Source organism: Pholcus phalangioides, unplaced genomic scaffold, assembly GCF_987345545.1.
Source record: "Pholcus phalangioides strain wild (caught in Gottingen) unplaced genomic scaffold, Ppha-v1.0 ptg000008l_1, whole genome shotgun sequence".
Lineage (NCBI taxonomy): Eukaryota > Metazoa > Arthropoda > Arachnida > Araneae > Pholcidae > Pholcus > Pholcus phalangioides.
In genome coordinates this window covers 22,904,990-22,923,706 of record NW_028301601.1, presented here as the reverse complement: position 1 = coordinate 22,923,706, position 18,717 = coordinate 22,904,990, and the positions used below count along the sequence as shown (strand labels likewise).

The following is an 18,717-nucleotide window of genomic DNA, read 5'->3' as shown; positions in this document are numbered from 1 at the left end:
AGGCATGAACAATATTAACAATGCTCAGTAAATAGTTAGAAATGTAAGTGCTTCATTTTTTAAAAAATGATTACACTTTCATTGAGCACTAAAATTTGAACAAATCCTTTTAAAAAAAAGGGATGGACCATGCAGTAAAACCATCTGATCCACTTAACTTATTTATATCAGACCTTGTAATTTACACATTTTGCACAGTGTTTTTGGAAGTGGTCTAGAATGCCCATCATTCTTAAAAAACTTTCTTCATAATTTGCTGTGTACATTGTTGAAGAGAGTTGACAGACTGGACTGTGGAAGGAATTGTGTGTGGTTGCTGGTATATAATTTTGTCCAAAAATTGCTTTTGTAACCATCATTTTGCTTTATCTTCAGTCTAATCTTACAGGATACTGAAATAGTGCTATGGAAAAAAACATTTCTGGGGATTTTTTTATTATGCTATGATTATGTTGTCTAAAAGGGTACCCCTCCCCCCATCCTACTTTTTCTAATTTTTTGAGTGGGAGCCCTGCATAGCTAAAAATAACAATTTTCCCCCAGTAATGGTTTTTATAACTTTTTTCCTCATGAGAGATCAATGGGTTTGTCATCTTTATTTTTATGGGTAAAAAAAAATTATACTTTTTTCCTACTCAGCGGAAAAGTAATGGTTTGAAAATAAATTGTGCTAGAGAACATCTATATTAAAAACGTAAATTTTAAATATACGGTAGAATCTCTCAAATCCAGATTCTTCAGAACCTAGTGATTCTGGATTAGGGAATGTTCCGAATTATGGACACTTTTGTTTATTTCCGAAGTTTTCATATTAAAAGCATTAATATGCCTCTGAGCACTTTAATCATTATTTTCCTTGGAAAAAAAATTCACAAAGCAATATATATATATATATATATATATATGCATATAAGAACCGATAATTTAATTTACGTACCGTTACTAGTTATCCATAGAATAAAAAAATTTTCCTTTTACTTATTCTTTAAATATTTTATGTAGGCATGACTCTGGAAAATATTTTTTTGGTTTCTGAAAATCATAAAGTGGATTTTCCTATGGCATATCCCTCACACCACATCCATACTGATTTTCTGCATCTTAGCTTTTTCAAAAGTTCAACTTTCTCACATATACTTAGATGGTTATGTTTTCATTTGCAGTTTGTACCTGCCACATCACATGAGGGTTTAAGCATGTTTGGCAATTCACTTTGATAATCACAGAAAATAATATAGCACAGGACAAGCTATAAGACACTGAGGTTAACTGTGCAATGTAGAGAAATGAAATGAAGAAAAAAGTTCTTTTTTTCATAGCAGATTTTCTGACCAATTACATATTATACATTGGTGTACCATTTGCTTCTATTTTCCCTGATACGGGGAAACCCCCAGTGAACATTAACAATATAACAGGGAGGGGGAAATTGTTACAAAAAAAAAAAAAATGTTAGATGTAATAGAAAAGGCCAAAATAGCTGGGGTTTTTTTTGTTGGTGAGGAAAAAACCATTCAAGTGCCATCGGCTGACACGGAAAAAAGTTTGACATGTCTGAATTATTGATCCTTCCCTGACTATATAATATTTTTAGATTATCTTTTGAATTCATTTTTTATGTATTTCTAGGCTTTGCCAGAATGGCTGGTGAATCAAGACATGATGCACCTCCTATTCAATGGGTGCTGCCTCCTGGATTAAGTGCTCGAGCACTTGGAGGAGTGTTTAAGCTTGACTATATCTGCAGGTTGAATTTTATTATTGTTTATTTGGTTTTTTTCATATCACCTTATAAAGAAAACCTCATACATCACTTTTTGATGATGAAATCACTTTTTCACAGTTTTAGATTAAGAACATATCTTACCTATTATGGCATTTGAATAAAAATTCGCAACAAACTTCTCTCTATGAAAAAAAAAAATTAGCCCCCTTTTGTATGTTATTCAATGGGACATTCCCATGTTTTTTCCCCCTTTTCTTGTAAAGCTGGAAATTTTTCATGTATGAGGGGTTTATAAGGTGACAATATTTTCCCCCCATTTAAAACTGGTTTTTGTACTATTTATAAATTTTCTTTTCATTCAGTTTGGGTGTTACATTGATGAAATAATTTCTTACTTAGGCTTTTTCAATCCTTTTCAATAACTTTTCCCCCCTTATATTGCTTAGGAGAGAGCTTCCTTTCACAAAAACTCAGCATCTTTATAATCCTTGGAATGATGGAAAGCAAGTGAAAATTGGGAGGGATGGACAGGTATGTATTTTTTCTTTTTTCATCTTGACAGTCAATTTGTCAGTGTGGTACCCCCCCCCCCTTTTTTTTTTGGAAGTTTGTAGCTAATAAAGTATATTTTTTATTGAATTTTTTTTACAAATACATTAAAACTGAGTTTATCATTTTGCTTGCTGTGTTTTGAAATTTAAAATAATGATGATAATTGAAGTAATTACTAATTATTATATTAAGTGATTACTAATTATTATATTAAGTGATTACTAATTATTATATTAAGTGATTACTAATTATTATATTAAATAATAATTACTAAATTATTTTAAAATTATTATAATAAATTATTAAATATATTCAGTACTTAATTGCAAAGAATGCCAGCATGGGTTGTTCAGGTTCAAAATTAATGCAGGAAATATATTTCTAGAAATATGATTGTTCGTAACTCCATCAACTGGCGAGAGAATAATGTAGAAGGATGTCTCAGGTAATGGCAGCAGCTGTGTGACGAACTATTCCATCATGTTCACATTGTATACACTGAAAATCAGCATGATGTTATATGCCGTCGTAGGCACCACCGTTAGGTATGGCTGCAACAGCACATGCCATCGTAGCCAGAGAGATGGCTGATTAAATATTTTCAAAAGCTTTTGTGCTCATAGTTCTGTTTGCTCATTGGTTCATTTTGAGTAACACTGGAGACATTCTTTTCTTTTCTAGATTCATTGTCTGATTTTCAATATGAAAAAGCTTCCTTTCCTGAGTTAATGTTTAGAAGCGGGATAATAAAATAAATATCTTTTCCCCAGTTTTTTCCCTATGAACATGCCACTAGTTTTCTCGATCAACGTTTGAATATTCAATCAGCAAGTTTTAATTTTTCTAATGAATTAAAAATCACATGCTATATTTTTTAATCTGAAAATTTTCATCTAAATTTGGAAGTTATAGCATTGTTGCCCTTGAGGGCGCAGTAGCCCTGGTCGATAAGATACTCAAAGTACCAAAGGATATTTAGAGGTGTCGTGAGTTTGATACCTGGTTCGTCCTTGTCAGAAATGTTCCTGACACAGGGGTACAATGAATGAATGAACGCCAGGGTCTCTGCCACCGGACTTATCCCGTTGCTGAGATCTCTTCCAGACCAGCTTCGTGGCAGAGTCTGGAACAAAGTGAGTGCACCTAACAGTCTGAGTGTGTAGTTAGTATTGTGTCTGATATTTCAGTGCTGCCATCTGTACTTCAAACTGTGAGTGAAGTGTAATGATTGAATATTTGTAACTTTGTATGCCTGTTGCTCTCTGTGGCGAGACTTTTTAACGGGGAAATTGGCTCGCATTCGCGCCTTGAAGTTGGATACCACAGAAAACCAACTTCAGTCGGCCACCACTGTGGCGACTGTGGGGTTCGAACCCAGATCATCGCGATGCGAGTCCGTCACTATGACCACTCAACCACCACAGCGGCAAGGGTGCAACAGAAGGTACAGGGGTACAACAGAAACAGCAATATAACCACAGAAAAAGGTTGCTACCATAGGGAGTCCCACAACAACATCTTAGCGCATCAACCTCTTGGTGAGAATTTTTTTTAAAAAACTGCCGCGTTCAGAATCTGAAACATTTAATCCTGGTCTAATTAGTCCTTGTGTGCTGAAAAATGACTGGTGAGACAAAAGTTATCAAAATGATTGCTGTTCTTTTTTAAACATGTTTTCTTTGACGGTTTTTAAAACTCAAAAGCAGCTTTGAAATTCAAAAAAATCTAAAGGTTTTTTTTTTAATTTCGAGAATTTAATCATTTTACAAGTTTACTATTAATTTAGTTATATATTTTTCTGATTCATAAGTAATTTCTGATTCCCTGTTGTATATTTCTTTAGGAAATAGAACCCAAGGTCGGGGAAGAACTGTGCCGTCTATTTCCTGTGGACGAGAACATTGATCTATATGGTGCATTGGACAACATGAAGAAAACTCGTGTGAGGAGCTCTAGACCATCACGTGATTCGTATGATCGACGTCGTGGTGGTGATTATTCGTCGTCACGCTACTCACCTGATCCTATGAGGTTAGAGTCAACTATGTTGCTGCATCGGCAGCTACAAATATTTGATGAGAGATCTTCCTGTTGGTGCTATGGTGGATGAAAAAAATTTCTTGTTAGAGGAAAAAATATAATTTTGTGATCAGTGCTGATGAATGCTAAAAAAGGGGCATGAAGCCTAAAAGCCATTGCATCAATAATATTTCATGCATGCATGATGTGTGTGTGCGAGTTTGGGGGAAAATATCAGTGACTTTTTTCAGTACGAGTCCCCGTATCCAGGAGCATTTTAGCTCGGTCATGGATTTTTTCTCCCTTGCAAAAAAAGAACTAAAATTGAATTCGTTCAAATTCATAAATGGAGCTAAAATTCTCCGATTTGCTAAATGAACTCTTCTAAGAAAAAAAAACTTTCTGGTTTTTTTCTATGCTTTTCACTTGGAACTTTTTCTTTTCTTTTATGACTTCTTTAAAAAAAAAATATGTGTAAGAACTGGTAAGTTTTAAGGCAGTTTGTGTGTGATGCCTGGACACTTAATGGTACGTGGACTTTACAACAAAAAAAATGTATTATTTTCATTGTGGAACATTATAAGTGGTATAGCTTTGGTAAATAGAATGCTTAATTAGCATTTTCATCAAATGTGGGATGGACTAAGCTGGCTGAATATGTGTTTTTGTTTTTTTTCGGGAAGTGCTCGTTAGGTTCAGTGTTCAGCAAACTATGGTTCTGCTTAATCACAGAGTGTTGGTTTTTCTTTATAAGTTGATCAGGATTCTTCTATTTGAATTTCTCTGGTTTTCGGGAAACAAAATCGTCAGACATCATTACTGCTCATTTAAAAAAAAGAAAACGTTCATCTTATCTCATTGAAAAATCTGACCTTTGGTTATAAAGTGAATGAAATATTTTATCTCGCTTCAAAGATGATGGGGAAATAATAAGAGAAATAGTCAAGTTCTTATGAAACATTCCATCTCAAGATGTGTGCTTTTATGTTTTGATCTCCATGAAGCAAGATCTGCACAGCTTTTTATGTTACTTTTTGTAAGAAAATGAAAAAAAAGGTCAGACTAATATGAAGCTGACAGTTTGCCACTTTGGCTGCAGCAAAAAAAAAAAAAATATATATATATATATACACACATATATATTATATATTAAAGCAGACAAAAATTTCAATGAATTTTGACATGCCATCAGTTTCATTTATTATAAAGACTTTCTTGTGAGATGTAAACATGAGAGGAAAAAAAATTCTCCCCCTTGATATTTGTGTCTTGTCACATATGCATGGAATTCTACGATCTTCACAAATCTGGTTGAAGTATATAAGTATAAAGTGCTCGTTCAAAGTGTAGTATAAACTCTTAAGCCGTACATTTTATGTTACCTTCTTCGTTTTTGCTCGTTGAGAGGTAAGTAAATATTTTTTGTGAGTAAAGAGTTTTATATTTAAGAATGCTTTTCAATTTACTAGGTTCCTATCAATGCGACGTGTTGCATTGGCTGATTGAAATTTGGAGATACAGATAATACTGTATTAAGGAAAACTCATCTCCCACCAGCATACACATAGCGATTTTAGAATCTGTGAACAAACTGACCAAATCTGCTATGGATTAATGCTAGCGTTCCCCTAAAGTTGAGATCATAAAGCTTGATTACAATTAAAAAATTTATACAAGTGTAGATTAATATTCTTCTTACTGTTGTGCAGGCAAGCCACAATAACAATTTCTGTAGCTATCATTTTAAACTTTTTTATCACGCGGCATCCATTGTAAACCTAGATTCAAATTCTGGGATGTGACCTAGTGAACTTCAATTCAAATTCTTGCACCTTCTTCAAGTGGTTAATAAATGTAGTATTAATAACTCATTTGTGTGATAATTTTCCATCTTACAATCCAAGATAACTTTTTTTGCACTCCTGGTTATGAACCACAGTTCTCTAGCAATAGTTCTTAACCATCCCAAAACATATTGTTATTTGCATCTCTGTGCTCTATCACCATTGAATTAGTGACTTAATTAGAAACAAATCTTTTGCAGTATTTAAATAAGTTACATAAATTTACTCATTCATACAAATTTGTGTAATTTACTTGAAAAATACATTAAAAAGTAATTTACTACATAATGTAACTACAAATGTAATTTACTATATATTTACGTAAATTTATGACCACCAAGCATCAAAAAATTCAGAGAATGTTGAGAATTGAATAAATGGCTCTTTAATATCATTGTTGAATTTTCACAAGGATATCTTTTATTTGCCTATCTGGTTAGATACTGATATCATTTTTTCATCACCTGTGGACATCGACACTCTATGCAAACCACTATAGTCTGTCCATAATTAAGTTATTATGAATAAACCTCTGTTGATGTTGTACAAGAGAATCTGGATTTATTAGCCACAGACTCATGAACAATTCTAGTTATGAGAAAGTTTTTAAGAGGGCTTAAGTTCACTAAATTGGATGCAGTTGACTTAAATATGGTTCTCTTATAAAGTTAGCACATAATATAAGAATCATTATGCTCCTGTTCATTATCATAAGGCTATGTTCATGTATTCTGGCAGAAATTAGTTTTCGTTTTTATAAAGCAGTTATGCTGAAAATGTAATTATTTCCAAAAATATCATTTTCATATTTAAAGTCAAACCTGGTTAAGACGAAGTCAAAGAAATACCAAAAACATTTTGTTCTAACTGAATAAGCTTTGGCCAAAAAAAGTTCTTTTCCTGCATAATATCTACAACAAAAAAATTTGATGCTCAGTTTGAACTGTCAAGTGGTTAAGTTAATTGTGTCCCTCTTAATTTAATGGGTAATTAGAAACCTCTTAGTTTACATTTGCTTCCATCTACATAATTTTTATATTTTTTTTAATTTTTTATGTGCAGTGGGGAAACCATTACATTAACAGTGATATGTTGCATGTTGACCATAACCGAATGACTTACGTTTGTCCCGTGCTTCACCCACCATTAGTATAAAAAAATGTGGTGTGATCGCGATGGTGGGTTTTTTATACCTTTTTCTTTCTGTTCATAGGCACTCTTCTGTTATAACCATACCACACATTTTCAACACCAAATTGACACATTTTGGCTTGTTTCTTTCCGTACACCTTGTTTTTAAAACTAACAAATTTATGGACATAAATTTGAAGAAAATGTGCAAGTGGTATAGTTATAATGGCGGAGTACTTGTTTGAGTTTGGTTCATCTTTGGTAACACTGCTCTACATTAAATTCCTTAATACCGATCCAGTGGATATAATCTAAAAATGAGATTCTAATGCTGTAGGAAATATTTTGATTTTTGGACAAATCAATTTAGTTATTTAAAGATGAAATAAATTCCAATTGAAAATTTATTTGCACACATATTTTAACTGAAAATATCAAATATGATATTTTGAAAATAAATATCATTTGTTTATTGACTAACCCTGGCTGTGGTCTCTAATTTTGTGCCACTTTTATTTATATGACTAATAAATGAAGCCACAGTCATTTTCACCTTAAATACTTGTGTATAAGCCAACCTCTTAAAAATTTTATGCAATTTAAGGGTGAAAACAGAAGGGTAGGTGAAAAGTCCTTTACACATTTTAAAAATTGATTTTTAAAAAGAAAAAAACCAATTAGCATAAAAAGCTGTGATTTGCATTAAAATAATTATCTTAGAGGTTTTTTAATTGAAAAAAAATTCATTCACATATTGTGGTGCATACTGAAAAACTCAACACATAAATGTGATATAAGCAATAGTTAATTAATGTTTATGACAATTTGCATCACATAAAACTACTGCATTTTGATATGTGCACCATTTTTAGCTCAGGCTACATCTAAATCATTGTACAGGTCAGGAAAATTGTACTAAATAGCCCATTTTTTTGTTCAAAAAATCTGGAAATTTGTCTCCATTATCATCTGGTCAAGTATTATATCAGCAGATTTTTAATCCATTTCTGATTTCCCCCCCCCCCCCATCAGCAAAATTCTTACCTCCCCACCCGGTCAGCACAATTTCGTCAGCTCTGTCCCACGCATATTGGGATCAGTGATGTGGGAGGGGTGGGGCACGAGCCCCCTTTACTCCATTAACAATCTTTTTCTTTATGCAGAAATATTTAAAAAAAATTAAAATTCCTGAAGAAAAACAGATTTATATGTTACAATCAATTCCTGTTAATTTTAATGCTATTTGAAGGCTAAGAACTCAAAATTTCTCTAAGAAATTCATTGCCAGCCACCCTCTAAAAATGTGACCTTCTGGTTTATCTGATGTGGCCAGCCATCTCAAACCTAATTTTGTTAAAATAAACTAAGCAGCACATTTATAGATATCTTAAGTGACCTGTGGCACATTTTCAGATCACTCAAGTATACCCATGGCCAGGGTTGTTTGGTTTAAACCACGTTGGTTTAAACCTTGGTTTTAACCAACTGGTTTTTTTAAAAAAACCACTTTGGTTTTTTTCAAAAAATCAGATAAAAGTGGCCTAAATATAATTTTTTTCCCTGAAAAATATCATATTTGTTCATTATTAGCCAAAATGTTTCATTTTTAAATTATTTTATATCCTTGGGGTACATTCTGACTGTATATCTTTAAATGACATAAGATTTTATAAGTGGTTTTTTTCAAAAAGTCTCATAAAAGTGGCCAGAATATATATATATTTTTCATATGAAGTATCTTAGTCATTTAAAGTTATATATAAAAGCCAAAATTTCTCATTCTTACAACATTTTCTAACCTTTGGCTACATTCTGATGCTCTATCTTTAGCAAATTCATGAATAAGGATTGCATCACACATCTAAATGTAGTGGTGTATTATCTCACAGGGTTTCTTTTTCCGTTCACAAAGAAAGCTACAGTAGTGACACCATCATGCTAGGGGCAAGTGGTCCTATAATCCAATAAAGACACCAGCTGTCCTTGAAGGACAAAGACTAGTGTACTAGTTGTTACATTACCTCACATACATTTTCATTCCCATAAGAAGTAGCACATCTCCTACTGTATATCTCCCAGTCTTAATATATTCAATAGTTGTTTTTTTATAATTTCACACACACACTGTTAAGCCCAGTTAATCAAGGTTCTACTGTATAGTAGTAACAGATTTATAAAAAATAATCAGCTATATACAGGGTGATTATAATTTAAGTTTTGATTCCAAAACTATACAATAAGTACTGATCGGAATGACCTGAAAATTTGCATGGATACTCCTGAAGCAATGGACGTTTCTTTCGCAAAAGAAAAAAGTGCAAAATGTGCAAGTAGACGATGCTGTACTTGGCCAGCAGTATAATCTATTTTGTGCAACCACATCATTTCGGCACTTCCACAGCATCAGTGTGTGGATAGAACTTCTATCAAGATGCACATTGCAATACCAGCAAAGCAGCTGCTGAAGACCCATTTTGACAGGATGCACCTTAACCCTTGCAACTTCTGGCTGTGGGGGTACCTCAAAATGTTATAAACAGTGGTCAGATTGCAAACTTTGGTGAATTGTAATCTCCAGCACATTCCCTATATGTTAGAAGTTCCTCATTCCTCAGGAATATGAACGGGGGAAAGGGGGCGCGTTTGTTTAATAAAGCTGAATTGCAAGCACATCCACATTATGACCATGGCATACTCCGATTCTGCTGTTGAACAAGAATTTTTGTGCTTTCAACCTCATAGCCAGAACACGCGGTGGACAACATATTTAAAATTTTTTGAGTAAGTTGTAGTTATTTGTTCAATTACTTCATTTTTTTTGTGATGTTTCCGTGAATTATGGACTCGTGCAATGCTATAATTAAGTTATAATTTTCCCATGACTGGCTATCGTTTCCATTCTGCAAGCAAATTTCCCACGTGTTGGATGATGTCATTAATTTTACATTTTTAAGTATTTTTTCCCCTTTATCAAATAAAATTGAATTTTTTCAGGAATATTCATGTCAATTTTCAAGTCATTCTGACAATCGCTCTTTTTTTACAGTATTTTGAAATCAGAACCTTAGTTATAATCACCCTGTATATTGTAAATCATCGTTAATTAATCTGCATTATTTATGCTTCATTAAATGCATTATATTCACCTAATTTATATTACTTTTTGCAAAATAGCTTTGTAATTAAGTATACTGAAAGTAACTGAAGAAAAACCTTTATATATTATATGATTAATAATAACATTAAAAGAATTTTCAAACACACAGTAATCCATTGAGTTAAGCAAAAAATAATTAAATGGCAAAATGGTTTTTATTAAAATGTAATAAATATTTATTGATTAATTAGCATGGGAATAGTGTTAATTGCATTAATAAACATTTTATTTTAGTTAATTATTACAAGTTTGAATGATTTTTCAGAAATTTCATTGTTTTTAATGTTAATACTATTTAAAACAAAAAAACCGGTTTAAACCAAAAAAACCCGGTTTTTTGGTTTTTTTAAAAAAAACCGGTTTTTTTACCAACCCTGCCCATGGCACATTCACAGCCCTCTTGAGTGACCTGTGGTACAGTTCCAAAACATTTAAACTGTCTGTGGCACATTCCCGGATTACTTAAGTTACATGAGCCAGAGCACTCAAGTGGCCCACTACAAATTTCTAGAGCTTTTTTTGAGCAGCCCAGACACATTTCCAGATTACTTGAAGGATCTGCTGAATATTTAGAGATCACTGAGAGGCCTTTCACACGGAGCAGATGCGGACACGGGTCCGGAAGAAGTTTTAACAATTAGAATATACTGAGCCTTTCAGACGAGCCGAAATATCTCAGCACCTAGGAAATGTTCATGCGGGTCCAGACATCGTCCGCATGTGTCAAAACCTAAGTGCGGGCTCCACATCCGCACATAGAAGTTTTGACAATTCGGGGCTATTCACACGATGCGGATCGAATTTGTCCGCATCTTTGGCTATTTTTTAAAGATTGATTTCGCACTGAATTTTTTTAATTATTTGCCATAAATAGTCTTAAAAACACCATGTGAAGGTCCCTGTTCATCAATAGGATTTACCCACATATGTCTATCCCTCCGTTTCCTTCTTTCTGAGATGGAGATATAGCAACTTTAACTGCCTTTTGTCCATACTTCACAATTGTATACAATAAAATCTGCCAACAACGGCCACTGACAGAACCAAAATTATAAGCCATCCTGTTCATTATGAATATTTAATTGACTACATACTTTAATAACTTTTAAATTTAATTTAAAAATTTTAATTTTTTTCTTTTTAAATTATTTTAAAAATATAAATATTTGAAATATTATTTTAAATATTTTTTTTTTTAAATTTTTAATGTTATCCACGTACGGTGTTCACTCAGGGCCGGATTAAGACGTTTGAAGACCCCTAGCACTTGAATATTTTTGGTGGTTCCCCCAATACCTACAAGTATATTTTACTCTATATTCAGTCAATAAACTTTTATATTTCAGAAGTGACTAATCTAAGGATGGGATTTCACTTTAAAAGGTTTATGAAAGTTATTTTATAAAACTTGAAAAAAGCAACTAATAAATTTATCGGTTGCATTCAAGCAAATGCAACTGATGATCTTATTGGTTGAATTTTTCACGTTTTATCAAAGAGCTTTTACAAAACTTTTATAGTGTAATCCCGGCCTAAGACAGAATCGTGATGTGAATATTTCTAAGCAGACATTTTGAAAGTCTCCACCTCTCCCCTTTTTATCTACTTGAAAATTCTTTGATATCTCCTGAATTTTTTTTTTTTTTTTGGAACATCGAATGTTTTGGATGTTTTTGAATTGGATTTTTCAAACATTGGATGCTTTTGCAATTTTTCTTTCATATTTTTCCGAAAAGCCAGATTTTTGTTTCAAAATCTTTTGAAAATATTTTAAGACATTTTCTTCCATCGTATACTTGTGAGGAAAAGAATGAAGACATCTTTAGGCCCATATTCTATGGGGCTGTAGACTAAACCACCAAAGAATGCCTCTAGGCTGCCTATGGACACTGAATCAGGGTAATCAGGGAATGTTCCGCAGGTAACTTTAGTGATGTAGAACTGCACTGGTGGGGGCCACTTAAGTGCTCTAAAGTTGTGCCGCATGTCGCTCAAGGGATCTTTATATGTGTACCAGATCATTTAAATGTTCTGGAACTGTGGCGTGGGTTACTTAAGTGATCTTTGAATGTGCCATGGGCCTACTTCAGTGATCTTTGAATGTGCCACGGGCCTACTTCAGTGATCTGAAATTGTGCCATGGGTCATTTAAGAGATCTGTAAATGTACCACTTACTTCGTTTTTACAAAATTGGGTTTGGGGGGGGGGGGGGGCAAGCCACATCAGATAATCTTCAGGGCCACATTTGGTCTGCAGATCAATTGTTTACCATATATAGCTTAAAGGGAGGGTGGGTCTCAATGAATTTCTTAGATAAATTTTGAGTTCTTACCAGGGTTTAAGCTATGGTTGCATTTTTCGCAAAATATGCTAACAGGAGGCACGAAATGAGTAAGACATCCAACCATCAATCATTACATAGTATTGTAGCATTTTGCTAAAGCTTTTCCCCCAATTTTCGCTTTTTTGCGAAAGGGATTTTTTATCCGGCTTAAACCCTGGTTCTTGTACCCTTCAAATAGTCTTGAAATTAACAGAAATCAATTATAATAACATATAAAGGTTTTTTTTTCTTCAAAATTTTAATTTTTTTAAAAAATGTTTTACATTTAAAAAATATATTTTTTCGTCTGGGGGAGAGGCACACGAGCCCCCTCCCGCTTACATTTCTTATCGCACCAGTATGCGTTTGGAGGTGGGGGCAGTAGTGACGAAATTTGGCTGGCTGGTGGGGGGGGGGTCAAAATGGCTGAAAATTTTCTGATGTAATACTTGAACGGCCCCTAATCAGTTGATTTCTTAGTACTTTTTAAAAAAATTCCCTCTTGAAAAACTGGCCGTGTATAAACAGAATCTCCCCCCCCCCCCCCCAAAAAAAATTTATTTATATATAACATCTTTTTAAGCAGAAAACTCATACATGCGTATTTATGGTAGTTTTATTTTTATGAATGTGGCAATAATCTCTAGAATTTACTTGAATCCTCTATAATATTTGCATTGATTTTACAATCCTTGTATCTGAGCAATGTACACTTTGTTGCTTATTGTATTTATCCAGAAAGCAGTGGTCTAGTTTATGCTATCATTCGATAGTTGATTTTCATTCTTTTTTTTCCCTTGCTTGTTTTATTTTAGAAGGCGTAGGCCTCGTCCAGATAATTTTGACGGCCCAAGAACAAAGAGAAGCCGCCAAGATTATCAAGAAGGTTTGTGAAATGTGTGCAAGGGGACTACTTTGCCCAGGGCGTCAAGCTCATATATTCATAATTTTTTTTTCATTATCAAAAACCCTCTAGCTATTGTTGTTGTACAGCCATTCCCAAACTTATGAACAAGATTGATTCCGAGCATCATGTGTTACTCAAATCTTTCTCAATTCCAATCAGACCAACTGAATGGTCTCTAATTTAAGCTTGTATAGAAATATGGTCTCATTTAAAACAGGATGCATAGCTAGCTTGAGTTGAGAAAAATGTATTGGAAAAAATTCATATTCATAAACAATTGTTACAAAATTTAGTATTTTAGTGGCTTTCTTGTAAAAAATTTAGCTTTTTTATCTCTCGAATATATATGCTTGTAATACGATAATGATAGCTACAATTTAGGAGTGAGGTAGATGGACCTGTTTAAAACATTTTTTGCCGAATAAAGTTTGGCCTCTCTTATCTTGAAACTGAAGGGAACAAAAATGAATTTTGATTGTGGTGGTGCTTATTTATGCGGAACCGATATTTTTTTTCACAAAAGTTTATTTTTTGATGGCAACAGTATTTTCAATTTATATAAATACTCATGCTGTGATCTCACTATTGTTTTTTTTTTTTTTTTTTTTTTTGTGCCATACCTGCAATATCTGTTATCTAGTCAGTCCCATTGCTGGCAGTGGTACTTCACTTCAGTAATGTTAATTTTTGTTTCTAATTGAATAATTTGTTATATGGTTTTAACTAAATAATAAATGTTAAGTTTGCATGAATTTTGAATAGGCCTTCAATTTTTCTTAACAATCCAGTTCATATTTTAGCAAGCCCAGTTCAACAGAGTACCAGTTATACAAAAATATATCTTCTGATTTATAAAAAATTTGGGAATAACACACCGATTGGAGTCTTCCAAACAAGTGGTGACCCAAACATGATGCGAACATGCAATCTTCTGATCTGTTTCTCTGAATGATGAAGAATTTTTGAGAAATAGGATTTTTTTTATTAATAAGTGGAAAAATATAGCCAAAATTGGTTAATTTTAATGAATAGAACTAAAATGTGTATACAGTCGAACTTTTTGATTTAACGAATTGGAAGAAATCACAATTTTACTCGTTACATCTGGATCTAATTGATCAGTAGCATAAACAGACTTGAAACAGCAAATTTTAAAAGCTACTTACTTTGGGGGTTGCTGTTACAACAATTGAAAAAAAAACACAAAAAAACAGGATGCATGAAAAAATTGCTTGATAGAAGTTTGTTTGCGTCCAACATTTTTTTAAAATTCTGTCAAAATTGTGATTATTTTTGCTAATCGGAAAATGTTTTTTCTTCAGATGATTCGGCAGTCTTTACTCTTCAAGACAGAGCACAAACTTAAAGTAACTTTTTTTTTTACTGAAATCGAAACGTGAGGACAGCACAATGTTTTATGGTATTAGTGTCGCACCGATTGTTGAAACCTTCCTGCGTGTATATTGAATGGTTTTATTCTCATTTATTCAAAAAAGAACAGATTCTTATTCCTCCCCCCCCCCCTTTTTTTTGTCTCTAAAGAAGAGCCGCAGGTCAATTTCTTGGAAGTCACATCTTCAATTGTGGTTTTGAGTGACGAAAAATAAGAAAAAAATTTTTGGATAGTTTAAAAAAGATTTATGTCAAAGTTTTTTATTCATTACATAGGGGGTTTGACCTTTATTTTCACCATAATTTCTGAAAAAAATTAGTTAAATTAAGGAATTTATTGGAGTTCCGTTTAATCAGGGTTCAAAACAAATCCAAAATCACTGCAGTGGTTTTAGCAAAATCTTTGGGGGGGTTTTTTTCCTGCATTGTAAACCGTTACTGAACACATTTATCTATAACAGGACAAATAGATTTTTAATCTTCATTTTGGTAGCTCATTTAAATAAAGATTTAAAACAGTCACACAAATGTAGACTTCAAGTATTCGTGAGAGCTATACTTTGTTACCTAAATTTAATGTATGATTCACCCAAGAACGGCAAATATTTCGGTTTGTAAGTCTGAGAGTGGCTGTGCAACAACTAGCCAGGTATGAGGTATAGCCAGGGTTCAACTAAGAAAAATATAAATCTCTGAAGTTGTGATGTGCTTCTTCAGTTCTTGGTATGATTGTTTTGTGTTCAGTTATGTGATTCGATTAGCATGAATTGCAATAGCACTAGCATTGTGTTCAAAAAGTTTTGAACTCTTCCTTAAATTTAGAAAATTGTATCCTTCATACAGAGATATAAATGCAAATTGTCTGGTGGTTTTTTTCTTTTTTGTTACTTTCTTCAGTGTCTTCCTCCTTCGAGCATTTGCCATTTTCACTTCAAAATATAAAAGTTAGGCAGCAGCACCAGCAAGAACTTGAAACAAGCACAACTCTGACAACATAAATACCTTAGGGGGCCATGCACACACGACATGTTATTGCACATACTAATTTGCTTGAAATTTGTCAGATGAATGTGTAAGAAGTGCATGTACGATTGAATACTAGTAGTAGTATCTTAATTCTTCTCATTGCAATTCTTTGGAACTTGACGAGCACCACCTGTTAAGCAAGAGGCTTTTCCCTTGATTAGCTCATAGAAAAAATTAAAGTTGTATGAGGTAAAACTGGGGGAGTAAGTTATGGAAGCATCTGTTTGTGTTTTGTGGATGATTCTCAAGTTTTGAAGAGTGATGAGAAGCCGCAGAGGTACTGAAGGATGTAACAAAAAAAATCTTGTCTAAATTCATAGCTTTGTGTGAATACCAGCAAAAATTCAAAGTTGCACTGAGTATCTGCTTCGAAGGTAACAACACCCTATAAACAGCTATCATTTGTATTCAATCTTTTTCAATAAGAAGGTTCTGGAACTTTTTGAGCATACTAATATTTTTTTATGCACTGGTACTATCTAGGCCTATCTTTAATACTTGTATAGGATTTTAATGCACAGTGAGAGAGTCGATAATTAAATAAAGAAATTTGCTTAACACAAAAAATGAAATGACAGACTCACTGCTACTCAAGACAAAACATGACTCTCCAAGCACTCACATCCACATCCTAACGAAGAGAATAATACAGTAAAACCTCCCAACAACTGTCACTAACGGGCCGTCAAAATATGGCCATTATTGGGAGTGGCTGTTTTTTTTTCAAAGAAAAAAATAGCAGCTGAAGTTTGTGATTTATACAACATGTAAAATCCGCTCTAATTAATTGCTATAAAATTATATTTGTGTAATTGATTTTATTAAAACATATGATTTATTTTTAACACTAATATAATAACTGATTAACTGACAGGGCTGCAACTAGAGGGGATCAGGTGGTCTGGTACCCTGGATGTCGAACCAGTAGGGGGTACAAATTTTACCCTTTAAATTCTCCAACATTACATGGGGTAAGCACGCATTTTGGTTTGTTTGCCCCGACTGACCAAGCATCTAGTGGCAGTCCTGTTAATTGATCTACAGCGCTGTTTTGGCATCCTAAAATTTAAGCTTGTAGTACAACTTGGCGAGAAAAACTGACATGGACCAGACAGTGTACTATTAACCCCAAAATAGTTCTTCATTCCCACCCACAATCAACTAGACCATACATACTCAACCCATAAGGCGCGGGCCAAATTCAGCCCACTGAGTCATCTGATATTGCCCGTGATCTCGAACTTAATTTTGTAAAAATGAACTAAGCGGCACATTGTTTGTGTCCACCAATTGGCTGCCTTAGCCCTTGAGAGCCACCCAGCTGCAGTTGCCCCGTACAGGCCCTAACTAAGCGGCATATTCTCAGATCACTTAAGTGACCTGCGATGCATTTGAAGATCACTTAAGTGGCCCTTTTTCCCTCTCCACTGTTTTCAATGTACCCAACTAGCATTTATACCCAGAAAAAGAAATCATACATAATTTTTCCTCCACAAAGCTAAAAAAAAAAAAACTCCCTTGAAAATCAGCTTGAAAATTACTTTTCTCCAGGGACGTCGTTTCAACTTTTTCTGGGAGGGGGGGGGGGACAGGGAACATGTACTCTATGTATATATATATTTGTGTATATACACATATATATATCATTTTTAGTGTATTTTCAAATGACGGGCCTGCTTTTCTCGTGCTTATTGTTTTCCTAACTCAATTTCTAAAGTGCCCATTGTTCAGAAATCATTGTTTGGAGGTTATCCGTAATGTTAAATCTATGACACATGTTCGGTTCCAACAAAAAAGTTTGGTCGTTGTTTTGAGGTGGCCGTTAGAGGAGGTTTTACTGTCTTTTGGGAGGAATAAATAACCTAAAAAAAGAAACATACACTCAAACATAAAGATATAGTTTTTTTCAGTGTAACTTCTTTTTCTCTGAACAATGTCTTTCATAGTTTCTAATAGCTTGCATTTGTCAATTATGACTTTAAAAATCTTATTGCTAACCTTTTTCATAATGCAAAAATTATCAGTTTTTTTCCATTTTTATTCTAGGTTACTATAAAAGTATGTCAGGACGAGAAAGGTGAGCTATTCCTTCAGAATATATAGAAGTTCAATAGTTTCTTCTTTCACTCTTTGTATTACGAATGAATTTCTTACCGTTCATGAAAAATCTTTGCATCATTAGATACCTTCTTGCATGAAATGATTTAAAAGGGGAAATAAACAAGTTATTGAAATTTGTGGCACCTCAATTAGGTGTTGTTCGGTGCTTTGAATTTGCCTTTAAATGTCACAAAAATAATTGTTAAATCAATATTTTTAAGTGCAGTCTGCCCTCTGTATTTGTGGATTTCACATTCGCCATCTTTTTCCTAGTTTTCTGGAAAGCACTTTTACAGTGCTAGTCTCGGAACAAAATATGAATTGTACGTGTTAAATAAGCATTTTAAAACTCTCCTCCTCCTCAAAGATTTTCTAGTGCTTCTGGAAATGTTTTTGAAATTGAAAATTTTGAAATGCTGATGGTCATCTTAATAGCCATTATTGCAGCATCATTTAATCTAGAGTCAGATATGTCAAGGGAAAAAACTTGAAATTTGATCAGCTATTACTACACCTGCTACTATATAGCCGTGGTTCCC

The 18,717-nt window shown here is 33.5% G+C and overlaps 1 protein-coding gene across 2 annotated transcripts in view; it reads left to right on the top strand.

Annotated features, from left to right (window-relative positions):
- The window catches only part of Ythdc1 (YTH domain containing 1), a 46,677-nt gene that overhangs the window by 18,935 nt on the left and 9,025 nt on the right, over positions 1 to 18,717 (top strand). For both annotated transcript variants that reach the window (XM_089234365.1, XM_089234366.1), the window contains exons 12-16: positions 1,630 to 1,747; positions 2,173 to 2,257; positions 4,122 to 4,309; positions 13,569 to 13,639; positions 18,125 to 18,155. In XM_089234365.1, coding sequence (XP_089090491.1) covers positions 1,630 to 1,747; positions 2,173 to 2,257; positions 4,122 to 4,309; positions 13,569 to 13,639; positions 18,125 to 18,155 — 493 coding nt within the window. The remainder of the gene's footprint in view (positions 1 to 1,629; positions 1,748 to 2,172; positions 2,258 to 4,121; positions 4,310 to 13,568; positions 13,640 to 18,124; positions 18,156 to 18,717) is intronic.